The sequence below is a fragment of the Microchirus variegatus genome (genome assembly GCF_963457635.1).
Source record: "Microchirus variegatus genome assembly, chromosome: 8".
In the NCBI taxonomy this organism is placed as follows: domain Eukaryota; kingdom Metazoa; phylum Chordata; class Actinopteri; order Pleuronectiformes; family Soleidae; genus Microchirus; species Microchirus variegatus.
The window spans coordinates 30,815,544-30,840,710 of NC_139809.1; the positions used below are offsets into that span (position 1 = coordinate 30,815,544).

Genomic DNA, 25,167 nt, shown 5'->3' on the forward strand with positions numbered 1-25,167 from the left:
GAAAGATAACACGCGCGTTTCGTTTTCTGTAGTTCACCAATAGAACGTACGATGTTCTTAAAACTGTGTGAATTGTGACTGAGCTGATTTTTTTTATTGTCAAGCGCTACGACACCAGCGCTTATCCAGGAAGTAGCAGAAAGCAGAACTCGGTGGAATGAAGAAGATGAAATCTCTTTGCACGGTGTAGTAGATAACTTGGCTACGCGACCAAAAGCAAAGATGACACAAACACTGTGTGTTTTATAGGGGTGGAGGAAAAAATGTATTCAAAAATACACTTATTTAAAAAAGAAAAAAATTATTTCTATTTTTAAAAAAACACACAAAACACCAGTTTGTGTTATTTGTGTACATTTTATTTTTGTAACTTCTGGGAGAAAAAGGCAGTTAGTCTAAGCTTTTATTTATGCAAGTTATTTTTTTGTACAGTAAGTAGGTTTTTATTTGTTTTGAATGATTAAAAGTTTGTCTTAAGTTTGCCTTTGTGTGATCACATTATGATTCACATCCCTAGTGTTTTATAAGAACTACTAACATGAAAACCAACATAAAAAGGTTAGCATTAGACCAAATATGTCATAGAAACGTGTGTTTTATTTTCTTTAAAATACGGCAAATAGCAAAGGCAATGAAACGTTATTTTCATATTTAACCTCAACATCGTATTCTGGTGGATTTCTGTAGCGGTTTGGTTGGTTTGCGTGAAACTGTCGTGACGTGGTTTTCTACGCAAACGCACAAACTAGTGACTTGTAAAGCAGTCGTTTTGGGTGAATCATTGGAATCGGTCGATTAAAAACGATGCGTTGACAGAACGGTTCAGCACTTCCTGCGACGGTCACTGATCTGAAATACCTCTGAAGGTGGTCGTGATTGGGCTGACGATCGCCGTTTTTCAGCGGTGCCGTCTCTTGTGGATGAAGACATTTCTTGATGTGATGTTTGGGGAAAACGTTTGAAATAGGACAAAGAAAAAAGGATCGTGTTGGGGAAATGTTCTGGTAAAAATGCTTAATATGGTCAGAGGTCTGGACATCGACGTCAGGCTCTCCATTCAATTTGAGCTCGATTTACAAAGTGCAGATTGGATTTGTTTCAGTTCTCAGTGATTTTGACGCCGTTGTTGATCATCGATCTTTGGCTCGGTTGTAAACACATTTCCCTGGGAAGCATTGGAACAGCCAGTTGTGTTTTCTATGGTAAAACCATGAAAGCACAGCGCACGTTGGACTCTTTTTCTCCCGACAAACTGGTCGTTGATGAGTTTTAGAGCTGAAACGATTAATGGATGAATCGATTATTAATCGATTACTAAATTAATCGCCAACAAATTTGATAATCGATAATCGATTTGAAGCTTTTTTCATTATTAAAACAATATTTCTAATTGTTTTAGCTTCTTAAATGTGAATATTTTCTTGGTTTCTTTGTTATGTGGAGCAAAGAAACCAAGAAAATATTCACATTTAAGAAGAATAAAACTGAATAATTTTGGTTTGTAAACAAAACAAGACATTCAAGAACATCATCATTTCCCGCTTTGACAAACACCGATCACCGTTTTTTTTTAACATTATCTGACATTTATGGACCAAACGATTCATCGATTAATCGTGAAAATAATCGACCGATTAATCGATTACGAAAATAACCGTTAGTTGCAGCCCTAATGAGTTTCGCAGGTTGTGGCTCACCGTGTGTTCGACTGACGTGGCCGTCACAAACCTCATGAAAAACAGATTTTAGCTCGCCTAATAAATTCTATGAGTGCTTTGGTTTTATATTATCTTAATGATTTGTTTGCTGTAGACCATACACAAGTTTCTGTTGCTTTGTAAACCGCTCACTCTCCCACACCAAACCTTATAGAGGAAATCAGTGATTTTAGCTCACAGGGACACAGGAGCTGCTGGTCTACTGCTGCCTCGTGTGGTCACTTTGTGTCACTGAGGTCAGTCTGAACAAAGGATTTTAAAAGCCGAATTTGACCAAATCAGTCGCTTGAACTTAGTGATGGAGGCAGCAGTGGATCAACAACTCCTGTGAACTCCTGTGTCGCTGTGATGTTAAAATCACTGATTTTCTCTATGGGCTTTGGTGTGGGAGAGTGAGTGGTTTACAAACTTCAGTTTTCTGTTGGAAAAGTCTGTCTAACAGTGAGATAAAGACTCGGTATCAGTCTGATGCTGGTCAGAATGACTGGATCAGATATGAGATATATATATATATCTCATATCTGATCCAGTCATTCTGATCAGTATATATATATATATATATATATATATATATATGAGATGAGATATGTCTAAAAATCTAAAATCCTATTTATTGCCGGGTTCTTTTTGCAAAGAGTGTAAAAGTGCAACTAAAAATCAGCAACAGCGTATTTGCCGAGTCAGGGTAATCATCCACAATTTTGTTGTTTGTGTACAGTTTATTTTTGTAACTTCCGGGAGAAAAAGGCAGCTAGCGTAAGCTTTTATTTATGCAAGTTATTTTTGTTGTACAGTACGTAAGTTTTTATTTGTTTTGAATGAAAGTTTGCCTTTGTGTGATCACATTATCACATTAAACGGTATTGTTTTGATGCCATAATTTGCATTAACACACTATGCATTGTATCAATTTTTGAATCGAGAATCGATTTTTGAGTCGAATCGTGAACCACCCAAAGATTCACATCCCTATAGCCGAGTCACGTTTTGGACCATTTATTACTTCTTCATTGGTAGAATACGCGTCATGCAGGTGGAGGATTGTGTCTTTGAAATAACTTGAAATGAACAAACAGTTTGATAGTTTAAACGCTCTAAAATGACTGTCTGACACCAGTATTGTATCGTAAAAGTCACGTGGTGCCACCCCCGGATTTTATATGACGTGGGCAGTTCAGTCATTTCGTTTCGAGTAACTTTCATTCCACCTGCTCCAAGGTCCGGTCCTCCTGAACCACTTTAGAACCAGTTCTCCATCAGTCCACACAGAGCCCGAGCAGCAGCAGCATTAGCAGCAGCAGTGGTTCTCCTCCTCCTCCTCCTCCTCCTCCACGGCCTGGTGTAAATCATCAGACGCTCTGACAGCCCCTCGGGTTCTGGGCGAGGAATCACTCTGCCGGGGGACAGGGATGTAGTTTACAGAGTCAGAAGACGCTTGCTAGCGCTCGGGCTCATCTGCGTCGAGTTGAGTTACGCCGGGGCCCGGCCAAGTTTCCATCCGAGCAGATGATTTGTTCTGCTGCTGGCGAAGAGCTCGGCTCAGACCGGCCTGGCTCGGTCTGTTCAGTGGAGCTCCGGTCTGCAGTCTGGCTGCTTCTGCATGACCTATGTTCTTCGGTGTTAGTGTTAAAGTCTGACTGCAGCAGTTCATGTTCAATGACACCTGGTGTGTGAGTCTCTAGGTACCTGTGATAAGATCATACAGACAAATGGACAATTTACACCGTGTAAGTCTGACTCTGCCTCCGTAGGTGGCGCTGAATCTTAGTCCGACTAAGTATAAAAGCGCAAAGAGTAATCGGACTATAAATCACATTATGCCAGGTATGTTAGTCCGACTAAGCTCGGTTTTAATTGGACTGACGTGTTTTCAATGACATTAAGAGAACCAAATTGTTGTCTTAGTCTGACTAAAATTGGACTTTTCATCGTAAAAAAGGACTGAATGTGGGTTATGTGCAGAGCAGAGATGAAGAGTTGCGAGGTTTTATCTAAAGAAATTAGTTCTATCAGACTGTTTCTCTATCAGAACGTTTCCTTGACGACTGACCAGAAAAAGACGCAAATGATGTCACGTTTACGTGCCACTACACCGGAGTCCAGGCACCGTTTACCAGTTAGCTCCGCTGGCTGCATTAGCTCCTTTTAGCGCCGGTTAGCGTGCCTACAGTGGAAGTGGAGCGGTCTGTTTATTAAAGGAAAAGAGCAGCGCTAACAAATAAGCAGCGTTGCTGTGTACTGCGTATGTGTGCCTCTGTTTTTAAAGTTTAGCGTTACTTTAGAGACTCATTTTCACAATCACGCAAACATGACGTCATGCACAACTTTTTCCAGTCAGTCGTCATGGAAACGGTGGCATGCCTTAACGCGTGTTAACACATGACATGTTTACGTGCCGCGACACTTGAGACCAGGCGCCGTTTACCAGTTGTCTCCGTTAGCTGCATTAGCTCCTTTTAGCGCCGCTAGCGCGACTACAGTTAAAAACCACCCCCTGCCACTTCAACAGGAAGTGACAGGTCACAGCAGCCGAGAAGCCCCCAGAAGTTGAAAGATATTTAAATTTACGTCTCAAAGTCCTTCGACGAAACGGTGGGAGGGGCTAACGAAAATGGGAGAAAAAAAAAAGTTTCACGTACATGAACGAAAATTGGTACGCACGTTATTCATGTCATGGCGGTCCAAAAAGTCAATTACCACTTTGCCGTAAGTCCTACGGGAAGGCTGCCATCTTGGATTAAACAGTTCAGTTAAACAGATCATCTAAGTTTTAATTGTGACATATTATTAACTAAACACCGCTGTTGGTTTGAAATTCTATGAAATTTCATCAATATCTGTAGTGTGATTTCATGATGGAATATTGTGGCCGCTTCCTACTCTAAACCCGGCCCGTTTCCACCAGACTAGATGCTCACATTTGCATTCAAAGCCTTTTAAAAACCACAAAACACTTGACTCTGTGATCTGCTTGAAGCTTGATTCCATTCCTGAAAATAATCCCAGCTGCTCTTCTGTGTGCAGGAGGCGATGTGGGGAGCAGGGAGGAGGCGCGGGGTCCTGCCCTGAGGAGGCGTCCTGCGGCTGGGAGGAGCGCGGCCCTCCTGTGGCCCTCCTGCGACGCTCCGGGACGCTCCTACTAAGATGTCCCTCAGCAGCGGCCCTGCAGGCGGGAAAGGTGTGGACTCCAACGCGGTGGACACGTACGACAGTGGCGATGAGTGGGATATCGGTGTTGGCAATCTGATCATTGACCTCGACGCCGACTTGGAAAAGGATAAACTAGAGATGTCGAGCAGTAAGGAGGGCGGGGGCTTGGGAGGCCCCCCCAGCGCTGTGGCTGCTTTACCTGACAATATAAAGTTTGTTAGCCCTGTGGTCGCTGCGCAGGGCAAAGAGAGCAAATCCAAATCCAAGCGCAGCAAGAACTCTAAGGACGGCGTCAAAGCCCCGGTCTCGGACGGAGCCAAGAAGGAGATTCCGGGTCGCGTCTCTGCGGACCCGCCCCCCCAGAACCCTAACTCCACCCCGCCCAAGGGAACTGACAAGTTGAGTAAACCCTCGCGCACCCTCCCCACTGTGAAAAAGGACAAGGACGGTGTGTCTGGGAAGAGTAAGAAGGAGAAAATGGAGGTTGTGGCCACAGGAGTGGTAAGCACTGAGAAAGAGTCAGGGGCCCCCGTTCTGCCGCTGGGGGCCCCTCGCAGCGGCCCGTTTGAGGGCCAACAAAACCCCGAATTAGCTGTGAGCGAGCAGCTAGGGAACATTATGGCACTGGACTCGACGGGAATCTGCCAGCCGGTCGCCATGGCGACGGAGCAGGAGGAGGTGGACGGAGGAGAGTGTCGAAATCTGAAGAAACTGGTCAGTGGTGAAAAGGTGAGATGAGCACACGCCTTCATTTAATCTAAGAAATTATGTTTTTTCACTGTCTTAAATGTGATAATTGTTTCATTTCACTTGTGAGCTCAGTGAAGACATGGCTGTGTTATCTTGCCGTTACACACTTTTCCATTAGGAAACGGCCATAAAAGGTGTTCAAATAAATATTGTTAATATAACGTTGACTTTAGCTAACACACGTCTTTCTTTGGTTTGTTAAATGGTTAAATGGTGTCTCAGCGCTGACGCGTTAAACAGATTCTTCACGGTTTAAACCTGCAGTCAAACATCTCGGGGTGAATTAATCCTGATGCTTTCTGGTATTTCAGCTTCGGAAATGTGAATATGTTTTGGTTTCTTTGCTCCATTTGATGACAAAAAACTGAAAAGAGATCTCAAGTTTGGTCACACTCCTTCAAGCCAGGGTTCACGTTAGCCGGTATATATGCCATTTATGGCTGGTGTCACGTGAATTTAGCTGGCGTAAAAAAAATATCCCCAGCCAAAATGTCCGGTGAAATCAATGATTAACACGGAGACGCTATTTATTTATTTAAAACGGCGGCATCGCGTTGTGTTTGGAGATTGAACATTCACTGTGTGTGTGTGTGTGTGTGTGTGTGTGTGTGTGTGTGTGTGTGTGTGTGTGCGTGTGTGAGTGTGAGTGTGAGTGTCGCCAGGGGTCTGTAAAGTCGCTGTAAACGTTGTTAAAGTCGCTGTAAACGTTGTAAAAGTCGTACATATCACACTTGGCTGTATAAAGGAGTTTATTAAAGGGTTATAATCAAAATGATGACAAAAACAATGATAATAATATTAAAGCAAACAGAGCATCCATATCGGAATAGTATCGGAGTATCGGCAGCTATCTAAAGTCCGATATCGGGATTGGAAGTGAAAAAAGGTGGATCGGTGCATCCCTAGAAAATATTTTCTAATCTCAGAATGTGAACATGTTCTAATCTCTGAATGTGAATATTTTCTAATATTTTTTCTAATATTTTCTATTTTCTTTTATCACCAAATCAATATTTTTGACGCACCCCTGATCACAATAATGATCTCGTCCACGCTGGATGAGTCAGAGCAGTTGATTTAATTCAGCCCGTCATAAATGATCTGTTGCACTGACAATAGCCACAGTGTTTGGAATCATTTCTTTGGCCGGGAACACACGGAGGAAAAGTGGAAAACGACTGCAAACTAAAGCCTGTGAAGTACTGAGGCACAGAGCACCAATGATCCGTGCCCAGGTTTTACTCTGGACCTGCACATAAATCCCACCACATACAGCGTGGAGCTCTGGAAAATGCTTTCTGGGAAGCAGAAGCTCATGGAGTCGTGTCACGCTGGAGGAGGAGGAGGAGGAGGAGGACGGTGCTCGGCGCTCCGGCCAGCAAACGTAAATTAAAGCGAAGAATCTCGACACCTCGGCTCCGCGGCCAGGGGTTTCCTGGAAGAGCGGAGCGAGTCACATGTCCGACACTGCGACGGCTCGTCGGGTCACATGGTTCCTCAGCAGGTGATGGACGACCTGTTCAGACGCTCTCACACTCTCGGCAGCAGCTTAAAAACACTTTTTTTTTAAATTCAGAACACGCTCTAATTTCCATTTTCAGAATAATCCCGACTTAGCCTGTCAGCATACAGTCCTAGTGATTCATATTTTTTTTTTTTTCAAATATATTTTATTGAGCATTCAAGATACAGGTACAATCATTAATACATTTCAGGCTCCTTTTTTTTTTGCTTATAAGTATGCTCACAAAATCGAAGAGGATATTGTATGCTGATAAAACACAACAGAGAAAACAAAACAAAACATAGAAAACAAACAAAATAGACAATGTAACATAAAGGACATATCAGGTTGACTAGGACCCACCCTCCCCCCCCCCCCCCCGAAGACCCTACTCTAAACTGCGTCAACGCTGCTTACTGCATATTATAAGATGGGCTGTTGCGTTGAGTTTGTGTAAGGTATGATGTGAAGGGTTGCCAGGTTTTATCAAAATGTTGAAGTCTGTCTTTCAGGATGTGTCTTATCCTTTCTAGATGGAGTGTATTTGTAAGGCTGTCTAGCCACAACTTTGATGTGGGTGCGTTTACATTCTTCCATAATGTGAGGATCAGTTTCTTTGCTATTATGAGGCAATATGAAATAAAACGCTGTTGTGCTTTGGAGAATGTCCTGAAAGTTTCAGATACACCAAGAACAATGAGTATAGGATCTGGCTCAATCATTGTTCCCATGACGTCAGACATTATACCGAAAACATCACACCAAAAAGAATAAATTTTTGGGCACAAAGCATAACTATGAAGGTGAGTTGCAACAGAGGAGTTGCATTTATCACACATAGGTGATATTTCTGGGTATATGTTATGTAGTTTTTCCTTTGAAAAGTGTAACTTATAGATAACTTTAAATTGAATGAGACAGTGTCTTGCACTGAAAGAGCAGGTATTAATCTTTTCCAAGGCGCTGTTCCATAGCTCATTTGTAATTGGTTCACCAAGTTCTTTTTCCCATTTGCATCTATGTATGTTGGGAGAGGGGGAGCTTAATGATAAGAGAGTATGATAAATGTGTGTAATCAATTTTGGTAGTCTTGATGATAGTTTCAAACAATCATCTATTGATGTTCTCGACTCTATCTGAAACTCCTTTACATGTTTTCGTATATAATCCCTGATTTGCAAATATTGAAAAAAATTGTTATTTCCTAATTCGTATTTCTGCTTTAGTTGTGAAAATGAGGCAAAAACACCTTGTATATATAGATCTCCAACAAATTTAATACCTTTCTGACTCCAGACAGAGAATGCTCCGCCCATTCTGGAAGGGGTAAAAGTGGGATTTCTATCTATGGCCAAGGCCTGAGAAATAGGTTTGAGCCTAAAGTGGGATCTGATTTGTTTCCAGATACGGATCATGTTGTGAATAATAGGATTGTTATTGTATAATAATTTACTTATATTAGTTGGGGCCAGCAGGATTGCAGACAATGAATAAGGATGACAGTCCTCCTGTTCCATCAGTAGCCAATTAGGTGGGTGTGTTGAGGTATTAAGAGAGAAAGTGAACGTCTTAATTGCTGAGGCCCAGTAATAGAATAAAAAATTTGGGAGTGCTAATCCTCCTAGATGTTTAGGTTTGCAAAGATATTTCAAGCCTATTCTAGGGATTTTGTGCTCCCACAAAAAAGGAGTAATCAAAGAATTCAGCCGTTTAAAAAATGACTTTTTAAGAAAGATTGGAATATTTTGGAGAAGATATAACAATTGCGGCAGAAACACCATCTTTATAGCATTAATTCTCCCAATCAAAGATATTGGAAGAGAATTCCAAAAAAGTAATTTGGAGCGTAGTCTTTCTATGAGAGGGAGAAAGTTTTCTTCAAAGAGAGAGGTGCATTGTTTTGTTACTTCTATCCCCAGATAAGTGAATTTTTCTGAGGCAATTTTAAAGGGGAAATTGCTCAGGGGTGACAGATCATTCATGTTGACTGGCATTAAAACACTCTTAGTCCAGTTAATTCGGTAGCCTGAGAAGGTTCCAAAGAAACTGATTTTGTCCAGAAGTAGCGGTATAGTGATTTGTGGGCGTGTTATGTAGAGGAGAATATCATCTGCATACAGTGATATTTTACTAGTTGTGTCTCTGGTTGTGTATCCATGTACCTGGGGGTCAAGTCTAATACTTTGAGCCAGCGGCTCAATAGCAAGGGCAAAAATTAGGGGCGACAGAGGGCATCCCTGCCTTGTCCCCCTGTCCAGTTTCATTGGGGAAGATAACGTCCGATTGGTTAGGATTTTGGCTGTGGGGTTTTGGTAAAGGAGTTTAATTAATGACAGAAATCTGTTCCCAAGATTGAATCTTCTAAGGACTTCAAATAGGTAGTGCCATTCGATCTGATCGAACGCTTTTTCGGCATCCAGCGCAAGTACAACAAGATCAGAGGTTAATTCTCTCTTTGTGTATAGAATATTAAAGAGACGCCAAAGATTAAAGGTGGAGTTTCCTTTAGGTATAAAACCGGTCTGATCTGAATGAATTAGTTTCTCTAGTAGGGGATTGAGTCTGTTAGCTAGTATTTTAGCAAATAATTTCCCATCGACATTGAGGAGTGAAATAGGACGGTATGCACCAGCCTCCTCTGGATCTTTCCCTTTTTTATGTATTACTGTGATCACCGCTTCAGTCAGAGTTGGGGGCAAAGCACCTGTTGTCTGGGCATGTTCAAATACTCTCAGTAAATAAGGAGACAATTCTTCACTAAACGCTTTATATAACTCTCCAGAGAGTCCGTCAGGGCCCGGAGATTTACAGCCTTTTAGCGAAGAGATGGCTACCTGAACCTCTTCCACTGTAAGCTCATCGTTCAACAACTCACAATCTCTACTATTTAATCTGGGGAGTTTGCACTTATCCAAAAAATCATTAACTGTTCTCGGGTTTGAGGTGGATTTGGAAGTATACAGATCAGTGTAAAATTCAAGGAACCTGTTATTAACATCTTTAGGTTTTGTAAGTATTGTGTTATCTTTCGCTTTTATTTTGTGTATAGTCTTATCATTTTCCATTTTTCGGAGCTGTCGAGCTAAAAGTCTATGCGGCTTATCACCAAATTCAAAGAACCTCTGTCTGGCATACAAAAAAGCCCGGCTTATTTTCTCAGACATAATTTGGTTGTATTTGTATTTTAGTGTTGCTATTTCTCTATGAAGGACTATAGACGGGGAGTGAGCATTTATATTATCCAAGGTCTTGATCTGCTCTTCCAAATCTTTTAATTTGGTCCTGTTTTCTTTTTTCCTTGCTGCCTCAAATGAAATTATGCTACCCCTAATAAAAGCTTTAAATGCCTCCCAGAGGGTGGAAGGGGAGATATCAGGGGTGTCGTTCTTCTCAAAATACAAGGAGATTTGTTCTTTTAGATATTGGCGAAAATTTTTATCTGTAAAAAGTTGGGGATTTAGCCTCCAAGAGGAATGCGGTTTATCCATGTTGTCTAAATGCAAAGAAAAGGAAACAGGGCTGTGGTCTGAAATCACAATACTGTGATATTGTATATCCAGTACAAAAGGTGCAAGTCTACCATCCACTAGAAAGAAGTCAATCCTACTGTATGAATTATGCACAGGTGAGTAGAATGAGTAATCTCTACCTGAGGGATTCATTATCCTCCATATGTCTAAAATATTTGCATTATTTATATAAGAGTTTAGAAATTCACTACTGGCGTTCTTGGGGGAATTTCTTGTGGAAGATCTATCAAGATGCGCATCTAGGACAGTGTTAAAATCCCCTCCGATAATCAAATTTGTTTGTGAAATATCCGGTATTAGTGAAAAAACTTTCTGGAAGAATGCTGGGTTGTCTATGTTAGGAGCATATATATTGACCAGGGTGAGTGAGATGTTGTAAATTTCTCCAATCACTATGATAAAGCGGCCCTCTTTATCAGACACTGTTTTCCCATGTAAGAAGGGTACACCCTTTCTAATTAAAATGGCTGCACCTCTTGCTTTGCTTGGAAATGTAGAATGAAAAATCTCTCCTATCCACTTTGCCCTAAGTCTATTGTGTGAGTTATTAGTCAAATGTGTTTCTTGCAGAAACATAATATCTGAGGTAAGCGTCTTGAGATGAGATAAAATCTTCCCTCTTTTGACAGGGTGATTCAATCCACGCACATTCCAGCTAGAAAACCTAAGATTTCTTAATGCCCTAGTGTTGTCATTCATAGTATCTTGCATAAGCACTGTTTACTTGATTTTGAACACATAGCAGTACTGGTTTCCTCTGAAATCTATTTGTAGGGTCTTCATATCCCTCCCACCCCCCAACACCACGGTATCCAATAGCCACTGAAGCTACCTTCCCCATCCCAACCCTCCCTTCCCATGTCAACCAGAACCACACAATAATAATAATAAAAAAAAAGTCAAACCAAGTTGCTCTAGCCAAGTCAAAGTGAGTGGCGCGAGTCTTAGCACAGCCAAATAATACAAAAAATACAGAAATAAAATAAAACAGGAAAAAATAACAAATACTGTATATCATGCTTGCTTCCGTGTACATGACCTAACTTCTAATAGCTCTGAGAGTTAATCCAAATGAACTTGTTTGGAAAGAGGGAAACAAACGAACATTAAGGCAAGTGTAACTTCCCTGCACCTAATTAGCTAATCAATTGGGGGGTATATATTATTAGAAGTTGCGTATAAACTTAAACATATTTTCTTCTGTTTCAAGTCTATTAACCTATTTGCTCTGAACCAAAGCCATCGTGGATTCAAAATCAAACATAAAATATTTGTATGCTGTATTCACATAACATTAATTTCAATCAAAATTAACAGAACTTTCCATAGGAACACATTTAGACAGAGTCTGATTTAGGAACACTCAGATCTTGGTATATTACTGAAACTCCCCTCCTTATCATATTTGTTTAGAACAAAAGAAGATATTATGACAATTTAGATTTAAACAGAAAATATCCTAGTCAAGGCCTTCTTACAATAACCAAAACGGAACAAGGTAGGCTAGCACTCACACACAACAAGTACTAGAAAGTAACACAATGACGTTTATGTTAGCATATAGGTTCTCACCAGATTTAAAAAGTACAGTCTTTCTGTAAGTTTACAAATGGCGCAGAACCCTTCTTGGAGTGTAGAATTTAGAAATGTGCAGTCTTACCATCATGTAGGCTAACGTTAATCAAGTCTGGAAAGCAATTGTGCACTAGCCACTAAGCCATCAGCCAGCGACAGGACGAAAACTATTCCTGCGATGTCATATTATCCTCTGCCGATGTCAACGGTCCTGAAGCAAAGAGTCCTTCGGCGTAGTCTTCGGCTTTTTTGGGGTCTGTGAAGGAAGCTTGTCTTCCGTTGACCGTAACCAGTAGTCTTGCAGGGTATAGTAGACCATATTTGACACCGGGCTTGTCTCGCAGCAGCCCCCTGGCGCGATTGAATAGCGCCCTGCGCTTAGCTATGGCTGGGGGGTAGTGGGGAAAGATTTGGATTCTTTTGCCTTCATAGAAAAGTTGTTTTGCCGCAATGGCTTTCCGCATTATGCCTTCTAGCACATGATAGTAGTGAAGTCTCAGAACGATGGGTCTTGGAGGCTCTTGTGGGTCAGGTCTTCGGCGGAGGGTCCTGTGTGCCCGGTCAATAAGTGGCTTAGCCTCCAGAGCTAGCACTTCTTGTAGAAGGCTAGCGACAAAGTCGCGTGGGGTGGATGATCCTTCTGCCCCTTCTGGGATTCCGATAATTCTAATATTATGTCGTCTTGACCTCCCTTCTAAGTCCTCACAATTACTGACTAATTTCTCCACTTCAGAATTCAACCGTGTTACTTGACGCTGAAGAGTAGTAATATCGTCGGACTGGGATGTGGCTGATCTCTCTAGGTCTTTAATAGTTTTTTCGTGCGAGGTTGTGATCCCTTCAAGTTCTGTAACAGAAGTCTGAAGCTCTTTTTTAGTTGTAGCTAGCTCACCTCTTAGTTCAGTGCAGACAGTTTGTATTCGTGCATCTATGGACGTACATATATCCTCCTTAATCTGGGCAACTTCACTTCGTAAGGCAGCAATAGCGGCAAGCACCGTACGGTTTGGAGGGTCAGCTTCGTCATTCATATCATCGGTTGGCTGGGCTGTGTCACTCAAATCCGAGGACTGAGCAGGGCCTAGTTCTTGTTCGCCGTATTTCTTATTTCTTCCTTTTTTCGACATCGTTGTCTATGTCGGTCTCAGTGTTCCTCTTGTGTGTGTTTCTTTCCGTCGTTCCGAGGATCTTTAGAGCGGATTTACATACTTTTGTGTTATAATAAAGACAAATATGTCAGAGCTATCGCAATCACGTCTCACTCCACCATTGCGCAACCGGAAGTCCCTAGTGATTCATATTTTGGGCTCGCCTGCTTCATTCCAGTCATTCCAGGACCTGGTGATTTATTGATCATTCTTATTTCAACTTCAGTTTTGACTGCAATGATTTTGATAATGACTTTGTGATTTCATTGAATAAATAAACAGGTTTTTGCTGATTTTCAGCCTCTTAAATGTGAATAATCTCTGGTTTCTTTGCTCCAAATAACAAAGAGACCTTTGGAATGTAATCATTTAGCTTTGTGGACGAAACCAGACATTCGAGAGCATCATTATTTCCACGTCAATCAGCATTTTACAACATTTTCTGCAAACAAGTGTCGTATTAGTTTGCGTTCTCGAAGTTCAGTAATTAAAAAATAACAATATTAAAGCTTGTTTTTAAAATATGAATTATCATACAGAAGATAATTTTTATTGTGTGGGAAAATTTACCAATTTTTGAAATTCAGGAAATGAATTTATTTGAAGTATCTCGGAATGACTTTACCATCATAATAGTCGGCATCGCCCTGAACAATATTTGCAAACCTCTTAACCTGATGCACTTTGACAGTGAGCTAAAAAGCTCAGAATGACTCGTGACTAATGACCGAATTACTACATTTTCTGCAAACAAATGTCGTGTTTGTTTGTGTTCTCAAAGTTCAGTAATTAAAAATAACAATATCAAACTTGTTTTTAGTACAGTTTCAATAATATTAAATATATTCATTATCATACAGAGGATAATTGTGTCCCCCCCCCCCCAGGGTCACAGTTTCTGTAGAAAAAGAGCTTCTAACCTGTTTCATTTCTAACATTCTGAGTGTGTGTGTGTGTGTGAGCAGTGAGGGCCTCACGGTTAGAAGACAAACACCAAGAATGTTCCAGGTGGTCTGTGAGGGGTCAGTGAGGGGGGAAGAGTCCATCAGTCTCCTGGAGAAGAACATTTCAGAGGCCAATATGAAACTTATTGTGCCGTTTCCTCAAGTTTGGGCTCACATATACAATTTTTTGTGTGTTTTCCATTAAAGGTCACACTTTTATTTATCAAAAGAGTTGCAACATGATTAGAAAATATAGTCGAGACATTGACAACATCATCGCACAAGGCTTTTCTAATCATCCAATAGTCTTCTAATGTCATTAGCAAACACAATGTACCATTAGAACACTGGAAATGGGCCTCTATACACCTATGTACATATTCCATTAAAACCAGACGTTTGCAGCTATAATAGTCGTTTACCACATTAACAATGTATAGAGTGTATTTATGATTAATTTCATGTTATATTCATTGGTGAGCCCAAACTTTTGAGCGGTGGTGTATGCGTATGTGGACACATTAGCCCCCTTTTCCACCAACATTCCCACAAACTTATTTACCCGGGAGAAAATAATTCCTTGGTAAAAATCTGAGTGGTTTCCAATAATTAAATGTATTGGAACAGCTGTTGTGGTCCTTTAGCTTCTCATAGTCCTGCTTTTCCCGGACTTGTTTGGTCACATTTAGCTCCTCCGGCTTTAGCGACTATTCGGGTATAAACTCGGTCGCCGACTCGACGTCCCGGTGATCGTCCTGCAAAGAGCTTGGACTTCGTTTCCCGATTACTCGACGGTTACCAACTTGGTCAGGATGAAGACGGAGCGCAGTCTTTTTACAATAAGTCTCGCCATGGTTTTCCACCAGATTATAGGATCAATGTGGAGGGAGGGGATGGACACTGGATTAGTTCAGTAATGGTGTTCTTATTATTATATTACATACGCCAGTGTTCAAAAGTTTGGGCTCACATAGAAATGTCCTTATTTTTGAAGGAAAAGCTCTTTTTATTTTCAATGAATCTAACATTAAATGAATCATAAATACACTCTATACATTGTTAATGTGGTAAACGACTATTCAAGCTGCAAACCACTGGTTTTTAATATAATATGTACATAGGTGTATAGAGATTTCCAGTGTTCTGATGGTACATTGTGTTTGCTAATGGCGTTAGAAGGCTATTGGATGATGATAAAACCCTTGTGCAATGATGTTAGCAGAGCTGAAAACGGTTTAGCTGGTACTTTGACGAAAGGGCAAAATGATTTTTTTTGAATAAAAATCATTATTTCTAAACTTGTCAAAGTCTTGACTATATTTTCTATTCATTTTGCAACTATTTTCATGAATAAAAGTCTGACTTTTAATGGAAAACACAACCAAATTGAAAAGGTGACCCCAAACTTTTGAAAAGTAGTGTATTAAACCTGCTTTATTTCTTTAAATTCTTTAAAAAGTTGTGTATGATATGTGTGTGTGTGAAGCAATGATGCTATACCTGTGTGCTATAGCGCATTTGTTGTGTATATTTAGTGTGTTTCACAAATGTGATTGTCAGTGCAACAACCTTAAAAAACCGCGGGAAAAGTTGTCATGATGTGTTAGATATGATGTTGATTTATTGCTCAGCGCGACATCAAAGCGCCTGAAAAAAGGGGCGCGAGGAAGTGTTTCCTGTCACTCTGGGTCACCAGGTCAGCTGACTTCCTGTCATCACAGTCGCTTTTGCTTGTGCGTTTTGACACAGACTCGGTGATTGTGAAGTGCAGAGTGTATTATAATCCTCCTCCTCTCACACTCAGGGAGTGACCTTGAAAGGAATGTGTTCTGTTGTAATGAATACTCGGAGTGAATGGAGAGGAGGAGCAGGAGGTGCAGAGTGTGTGTGTGTGGTAGGTTTTCTAGTCTTCAGGGGGTTTCCCAGCATTCCAGGCGGCCATGTTTCAGTTTAATTATCATCATTATTATTATTTTAATTCTTAAACAGAGGTGGAAGGCTTGAGTTGAGTTGTATTTGTCTAGATCCACGGTTCTCAAACTGTGCCACGCGAGCTTCCTGTGGTGGTTTGTGGAGGAAAATGAAGAAATACTGTTCTACTTTATAAACCAGAGTATGTGACCCGTGTAAGACGAATAACACGACTAAATGAACTGTTGTTATTGATTAAAGTCGTTCAAAGTTGAGACTTTTTTCTATTAGATCTCTGAGAATATCAGAGCTCTAATCTATCTATAAAGCAAGTTGCGTCCTTCTGTCTGTCAGTCTGTGACAGGCATATCTCGCTGACCGTTAGTCAGATTGCCCTAAGACTTTGGATATGGGTTGAGCATGGCCTGATGGTGTGCATCCTTGATTTCCAAATTTTTGTGAGGAATTTTAATTTTCACGGATTAATCATGCTGCACCAGGCAGCGGCTCATCAGCAAAAAAAAAAGTATCTCGGAATTTGTTTGAAATTCACCATCATAATAGTCGGCATCACCCTGAACAAGGATCCGTTGAAAATATTTGCAAAATTTCAAAGGAATAATTTTAATGAATTTTTGAAATTCAGGAAATGATCCATTTGCCCTGATGCACTTTGACAGTGAGCTGAGTTTCTTCATAAAAACATTAGGCACATTTGCATTGTGCCTAATGAGGTTTCACAGTGTTTGATTATTTTAGCCTTAACTTTTCTTATCATTCATTACGATAACTGATAAATCTTCTTCAGCTCCCGCTATAGGAATACATACTTCCTACGGGCACTGCACTAGTTTATGGAATCAACTTTAATTTCAGAACTGACTTAAATCTCAGGAGTGTGACCTTTTTTCTCTTAGATCTCTGAGAATTTCAGAGCTCTAACTTTAATCTCAGAACTCTTAAATTTAATCTCAGTCTGGGTGTAATGTAACCTCTTCCTCTTCATCTTCCTCCTCCTCCTCCAGATGGAGTCTCCGGTCTCCGACCCTGCGCCTCCTCCGCTCCACCTCCTCGCCCCCGTCACCAACAGCGACATCTCGTCGCCCTGCGAGCAGATCATGGTCCGCACGCGCTCGGTGGCGGTGAACACGGCGGACGCGGCGCTGGCGACTGAGCCGGAGTGCCTGGGACCCTGTGAGCCAGGCACCAGCGTCAACCTGGAGGGAATCGTGTGGCAGGAGACGGAGGACGGTGAGTTGTTGACGTGTTTTTAAAAAAAAAAATTATAAATGAGGAAGTGTTTTATTCTTTATCGACTAAAACAGAAGCTCAATAATCCGCTACCTCCTCAATTTATGTGCTAGCGCCCTCTACAGTTGTCATTAGCGATGGGCATTTCTGTCAAAAATGTTATTATTCATTGTATATTCAATTATTCTTTTCATCTCAGAACTCGAACTTTAATCTTGGAGCTCTAACTTTAATCTCAGGGCTCTAAACTTTAATCTTAGTACTGGATCTTTAATCTCAGAATTATGACCTTTTTATCAGTTTTATTTATTTCTTAGAACTCTGAGAGAATATCAGAGCTATAACTTTAATCTCGGAACTCTAAACTTTAATCTCAGAATTGTGACTTTAATCTCAGAGCTCTAAACTTATTTATTTCTTAGAACTCAGAGAGAATATTAGAGCTCTAACTTTAATCTATGCGCACTAAACTTTAATCTGGGAGCTCTTAGCTTTAATCTCAGAGTTTTAAACTTTAATCTCAGAATTGTGACTTTAATCTCAGAGCTCTAAACTTTAATTTCAGAATTATGACTTTAATATCAGAGCTCTAACTTTAATCTCAGCATTATGACATGAGCACTGTCATGTGGGGCTCACATCTTGTCGAGCTAACGAGATGCATTCAAAGACCCTGGTAAATTGTTCTCACTTTTGCAGGATCGATCACATATTTGTTTTTCTAAATTCAGTCATTGATAAAACATTTGTTTCAAATTCTTTTTCACATGTCCAACCGTCACAGCTACTGAATAATCCCTAATATACCGTATATCTGTGTTGGTCACACGCAAATCACTGCTGATACATCGGAATATTGGTCTTTTTGCCCGTATCTAATATGCCGATATATCAGCTCTGAATTCTGTTTTCTTCAATGCAAAGTGACGACATATATCTCTAACATGTTTGTTTGTTTATTTGTGTGTTAAACAACAGTTTGTTTGGTTTACTGTGACTTTTCTGCAAAATGTAGTTTTTGTTCATCGTTTATAAAACTATATATTATTGATCATTGAAACTAAGCAAAAAATTTACTTTATTAATGTGTGCGTGTGTGTGTAGGCATGCTGGTTGTGAACGTCACCTGGAGAAATAAGACGTATGTGGGAACTCTGCTGGACTGCACTAGACATGACTGGGCCCCACCAAGGTATATAAACACACCATGTGACCAGAGTTTACATTCGAATTTTTTTTAAGTAATATTTTTACTTCTTATCTAAAAATGAAAACCCAGTAGTTTTGGCTGACGTAGCCTGATCCGCTCGTCGTTTCCCACTCTTTCTGTCGCTAACGTACTCGTCGTCCCGTCTCCAGGTTTTGCGAGTCGCCCACCAGCGACGTGGAGATGCGGAGCGGCCGCGGTCGGGGAAAGAGGATGCGTCCCGGCAGCAACACGCCGCTCAACGACAACAGCAACTCGTCGGACAACAAGGGCAGCGGCAGCAGCAAGACGCGCGGAGCCGCCGCCAACAGCAAAGGGCGGCGAGGCAGCCAGACGACGGGCGGCGTCGAGGACGCCAAGGCCAGCCCGTCGTCCGCCAAGAGGAAGACGAAACCTGCGTCCGACATGGAGCCCACGTCCAGCTCGGAGGACACCAAGGCGTCCAAGCGCATGAGGACTAACTCCACCGGTGCTGCCCCCGGCCCTCTGGGAGGTAAACCCGAGCCCCTCCCACCTCCGCAGCTGGACCGCACATGCCCCTCCCCCGTGCTCATTGACTGCCCCCACCCCAACTGCAACAAGAAGTACAAGCACATCAACGGGCTGAAGTACCACCAGGCCCGAGCCCACAACGACCACGACGTGCGTCTGGACCAGGACGGGGACAGCGAATACGGCGACGACCCCGCCCTGCACCCTGACCCCGCCTCCTGCAACGGCGCCGCCATCTCGCCGGCGCGCTCCACGACGCCCAAAGGGCGAGGCTTTGACGCGCCCTCCCCCTCGTCGGGGAAGACGGCGTCAAAGGGGAAGAAGAAGGCAGGGGAGGCGGAGCAGGAGGTGACGGACGGCGGCGAGGAGGCGGCGTGTTTGACCGACGAGGCCAGCAACGACGGCATGGACGACAGGAAGTCCAAGAAGGCGGCGGGCGGAGGGAAACCCGATAAAGTGGCCCAGAAAGGCCTGAAACCAGGGCGTCCTGTCGCCCCCGCCGCCACTGGAGCCCCCTCACCCTACGCCCTGCAGGCGTCCTCCCCTGCTCTGGGCTCAGTGGTACAGTCCATCCCCAAGAGCCCCCAGATGAAAAACAGCCAACCCAAACCCCCACCTTTGACTGACCCCGCCTCCAGCCCCGCCCTCGCCAAGGACAAGAAGAAAAAGGACAAGAAAAAGAGGGAGGGCGGGAAGGAGGGGGACAGCCCAAAGGCCGCGTGCAAGGGGGGGAGGCCGGAGGAGGGGAGGAGCCCGTACTCTGACCCGTCTGATGCGATGCTCAACGGCTCCTCGGAAGCTCACCAGAGCCGACTCGCGAGCATCAAGGCCGAGGCCGACAAGATCTACAGCTTCTCGGACAACGCCCCCAGCCCGTCCATAGGCGTGGCCAGCAGGATGGAGGCCGGCATGGCTCCGCCTCTCCACCTCAACCAGAACGGAGCCGACAACGCGTCCATCAAAACCAACAGCCCCGCCTACTCCGACATCTCCGACGCCGGGGAAGACGGCGAAGGAAGGGCGGACGGCGTGAAGGTGAAGGCGGAGCCTGAGCAGAGTCCTCGCGAGAGCGCCAAGAAGGCGCTGTTTCCTCCACAGCCGCAGAGCAAGGAGTCGCCGTATTACCCCAACTACGACTCCTACTACTCGCCCAGCTACCCCAACCCCAGCCCGGGGGCAGCACCGGCGGCTCCGCCCCACGCAGAGGGAGCTCAGGTAAAGGTGAAAAAGGAGGAGGAGCCAGACGTGGGCGAGGAGATCAAACTGAAGGTGGAGCCTCAGGAGGAAAGGAAGGTGGAGCCTGGGCCTCAGCAGCCGTCCGTCATCCAGCAGCGCACCAACATGTACACCCAGCCTCTTTACTACAACCAGTACTATGTACCGCCCTACTCCTACTCGCCCGACCAGGCGTACCACGCCCACCTGCTGGCCTCTAACCCCGCCTACCGCCAGCAGTACGAGGAGCGGCAGCGACAGGCCGACAAGAAGGCTGAGAGCAAGGAGCGCGAGGCGGCCGCGAAAGACGAGTGGAAGCAGAAAGCGTCCGTGCCCCCGACGCTGACCCGAGCCCCCAGCCTCACCGACCTCACCGCCAAGGGGGCGGGGCTCAACGCGACCAAGTCGAAAGAGCTGCTGCCGCCGCCGCTGCCGTCGTCGTCGTCATCGTCGTCGTCCGAGCAGGCCAAGTCCGTCATCATGGCCAAGGCGGAGGAAGCCAAGGCCCCCAGCGTCCAGTCTGAGGGTCTGAAGATGAAGCTGAGTGAAGCAGGGCATCATGGGAAGGAGGAGGCAAAGCAAGGGGCGGAGTCGGGCAGGCCGACGGGTGTGGAGCCCGCCATGTGGTACAGACAGGTAAAATTAATGAATGCCTCACTCGGATTATTGTTTAGAGTTACTTTTCAGCGGTGTTGGGCACGTTAGCGGCGTCAAAGCTAACGCACATTAGCCCGTGACGCGTTTCTATGACGACTAACCGGAAAAAGACACGTGACGTCATGTTTACGTGGAGTCCAGGCACAGTTTAGCAGTTAGCGCCATTGGCGTGTCTGCAGTGGAACTGGAGCGGTCTGTTTATTAAACGTAAAGAGCAGCGCTACATTTAGCTAGCGTAAACCGTAAACATGACGTCACGCGCTTCTTTTTACAGTCAGTCGCCATGGAAACGCGTCATGCGCTAATGTGCGTTCGCGTCGGCGTCGACGTCGTTAGCGTTCCCAGCACTGCTTTTCAGCTTCATCAGTTATGACTCCGCCACTTTGAGGAGGAGCTATACTAATGGGAAATATTAATGATTGTGTCACATGTCCTCCTCCCTCCCTCCCTCCCTCCCTCCCTCCCTCCCTCCCTCCCTCTCTCCTCAGGAGCCCGACTCACGCCTCTGGCCGTACGTCTACCCTAACAAGTACTCGGAGGCCCCCAAGCCTCAGGAGGAGGAGCGGTGGAAGGACGAGCGGGAGAGGGAGCGGGACAGGAAGGTGAAGGAGGAGAGGCCGCGGACCAAGGAGGTCCTCCAGAAAGAGGAGGTGAAGGAGGCGGTGGAGGCCAGGACGCAGCTGCCGCCGGAGGAGCACCGCGGGCCGGTGAAGGAGGCTCACCCCCCTCACATGCAGTTCTCCTCCCCCCTCGCACAGCACCAGGGCTACATGCCCTACATGCACGGACCGTACGCCTACAGCCAGGGCTACGAGCCCAGCCACCCGGGCTACAGAGGCATGCCCTCCGTCATGATGCAGAACTATCCCGGTAAGAGCCCAGGTCTTTGTTGAACAACAGGATCCAAAATGAAACCTTTGCCTGGTGGGGAAGTTGAGAACTGCTGCTCTGAGGAGCGGGGGGCGGGGCTAGTACGGTTGCCACAGCCAAGAGAATAACCGTAAAACATTGCGGTGAAGATTTTACCAATTATTAGTAGTCTCGGGCACACGAACGTGCTTTAACGTTGACGCCGTTAACGGAAAAAGACGTGTGTGGCGGCATGTTTACGCTGGTTATTTGTAGCGCTAAACTTTTCCTTTAATAAACAGACCGCTCCAGTTCCACTGTAGGCTAACGCTAATGGTGCTAAATGCGCTTACTGGTAAACTGTACCTGGATTCCGCCGCCGCACCACGTGAACATGACGTCACATGCGTCTTTTTCCAGTCAGTCGTCATGGAAGCGCGTCATGCGCTAACACATGTTAGCGTTGACGCTGTTAACGTTCCCAACAACGTTCATTTTACCCGTCTGTACCACATGTTTACGTGACTCCCGATTGTTGAAATGAGTCTCGAAAGTAACACTAAACTTTAAAAACAACTTTATTTGTAGCGCCGCTCTTTTCCTTTTATAAACAGACCGCTCCAGTTCCACTGTAGGCTAACGCTAATGGCGCTAAAGGAGCTAACGGAGCTAACGGAGCTAACTGGTAAACAGTGCCTGTACTCCAGTGTCGCAGCACGTAAACAAGATGTTAAACGCGTCTTTTTCCGGGTCAGTCGTTATGGAAACATGTCACACATTAACGCATGATGACTGACTGGAAAAAGACGCGCTTGATGTCATGTTTACGCTGGTTATTTTCAGCGCTGCTCTTTTCCTTTTAATAAACAGACCGCTCCAGTTCCACTGTAGGCTAACGCTAATGGAGCTAACTGGTAAACGATGCCTGTACTCCAGTAAACAAGATGTAAAACGCGTCCTTTTTCCGGGTCAGTCGTCATGGAAACACGTCATGCGTTAACGATGACGCCGCTTGCGCACGTTAAACGCCGTTAACCACCGTTAACGAGGTTCAACTTAAATGTGAATATGTTCTGGTTTCTTTGCTCTATGTCACAAATCAGTCAAGTTTGGGATTAAATTTATGGATTAATAGTGGGTCCTTGTTTTGAATAGAGTAGAAAAAGTCATTTATTGCAATTTCAAACATTGATTGTTCATCAAAGTGAACATCGTCTTCCTGTATATATATATATTATAACCACCAGAGGGCGACTCCACTCCTCCTCTTGCTCCTCAAACTTGAGCACAGTTGTGCTCTTCTCTCCGTTAACGTCTTGTTTTCCCTGTACCGTCAGGCTCGTACCTGCCGCCCGGCTACTCCTTCTCGGCGTACGCGGGCAAGGTGGCGGCGGCGGACGAGGGCGACAAACCCTCGCGCTCCAGTCCCACGGTGAAGCCCGGCGGCGAGGCCAAAGCCCTGGACCTGCTGCAGCAGCACGCCAGCCAGTACAAGAGCAAGTCCCCGTCCATCCAGGACAACAAGACCCCGCACGACAGGGAGAGGGAGCGCGAGAGGGACGGCGAGCGGCCGCCGCGATCCTCGCCCTCGCAACGCATCCTCCCGTCCCACCATCACCTGGGTTACCCGCTGCTGTCGGGACAGTACGACCTGTCCTATGCCTCAGGTGACACGCGCACGCGCGCGCCCTCTCCTTGACCTTTGACCTTCACCCTTCTGTTGACAGGATTACCGTAACTCTTAGACTGATCCGCCGTATGTCAGCTGAGATTTAAAGTTGTGAGGATCAGAATCAGGAGATTTAAAACATGAAAAAAAGAGGATTTAACACAATTCCACCCCAGCTTACGTCTACAGTGTTCTAATAACATGTTCCTGTCTTTATCTCACTGTTAGACACACTTTAACAACAGGAAACTGAAGTTTTACTCGACCAACTATCCCTGCACCAAAGCCCATAGAGAAAATCAGTGATTTTTAGCTCACAGGGACACAGGAGCTCCTGGTCTACTGCTGCCTCGTGTGGTCACTTTGTGTCACTGATGTAAATCTGAACAAAGGATTTCAAAAGCCGAATTGACAAAATCAGACATGGTAAGTCAGTGATGGAGGCAGCAGTGGATCAAAGACTCGTGTTAACTCCTGTGTTGCTGTGATGTTAAAATCACTGATTTTCTCTATGGGCTTTGGTGTGGGAGAGTGAGTGACTTTGGTGTGGGACAGAAACGAGTGTTTTCTGTTCGAAAAAAAAAAGACTCACCTAAAGAAATCTATAGATTGAGTCTAATATTAATATTTAAGAACATCAAGACATGTTAGACGCACTTTAACAACAGGAAACTGAAGTTTATAAACCACTCACTCTCCCACACCAAACCCCATAGAGAATATCAGTGATTTTAGCATCACAGCAACACAGGAGTTCACAGGAGTTGTTGATCCACTGCTGCCTCCATCACTGACTTACAATGACTGATTTTGTCAATTCGGCTTTTAAAATTCTTCATTCCGATTTATTTTAGTGACACAAAGTGACCACACGAGGCAGCAGTAGCAGCAGCAGCGCAAATCAGGAGATCAGCTAAAAATCGTCGTTTTTCTCTATGGGCTTTGGTGTGGGAGAGTGAGTGGTTTACAAACTTTCCCTCCGTCTGACGTCTGCTCTTCTTCTTCTTCTCTCTTGTTCACAGGTCTCTCGTCCTCCGCCATCGTCGCCAGTCAGCAAGCGTCCGCTCCGTCCATGTACCCCCCCGCACGGAGGTGAGAACGGTAAGACATGTGCGCGCGAACACACAGTTTAGTGTCCTGCAGCGCCACCTGCTGGTTGTTAACACACACCTCTCTTCTCACCTTCTGCAGACACACCTGATTGGCTGACTCCGCCCCCCCCCCCCCCTCGCGCCCACACACCCTCCACCGTCATGTGACTGGATCACATGAGGAAAAACACTTCTGATTCTACATCAGCCTCCGTGGCGTTTGTGTTCGTTTGATTTCTCCGCCTAGACGTCCAGACAGGAAGCCCCCCCGCCCCCCCGCCCCCCCCGCCTCCCAGAGTTCGGCGCCGTGGCTCCACAGACCTGGTGGGCGGAGCCACAGCGAGAGAGGCGGCAGGGTCACTGGGCGCCGTCGGGCAGAGCAGCAGCTGCCGTTGGTCGGGAGGCGGGGTTTCGTGCGGGGGGGCGAAGCGGGAGGTTCAGCATGACCTTTTGACCTCTGAGAGCCTGACCCCGCCCACTCGTGTCTCGGCTTCACCGGAAATTTT

At 44.6% G+C, this 25,167-nt stretch overlaps 1 protein-coding gene across 1 annotated transcript in view; it reads left to right on the top strand.

Moving 5' to 3' along the window:
* The window catches only part of znf609a (zinc finger protein 609a), a 31,637-nt gene extending 6,718 nt beyond the window's left edge, over positions 1-24,919 (top strand). The window contains exons 2-9 of the mRNA XM_083893473.1: positions 4,743-5,597; positions 17,256-17,481; positions 18,586-18,673; positions 18,841-21,031; positions 21,541-21,922; positions 23,239-23,568; positions 24,593-24,671; positions 24,762-24,919. Coding sequence (XP_083749599.1) covers positions 4,863-5,597; positions 17,256-17,481; positions 18,586-18,673; positions 18,841-21,031; positions 21,541-21,922; positions 23,239-23,568; positions 24,593-24,666 — 4,026 coding nt within the window. The 5' untranslated portion in view covers positions 4,743-4,862 and the 3' untranslated portion in view covers positions 24,667-24,671; positions 24,762-24,919. The remainder of the gene's footprint in view (positions 1-4,742; positions 5,598-17,255; positions 17,482-18,585; positions 18,674-18,840; positions 21,032-21,540; positions 21,923-23,238; positions 23,569-24,592; positions 24,672-24,761) is intronic.
* The last annotated feature ends 248 nt before the right edge of the window (positions 24,920-25,167 follow it).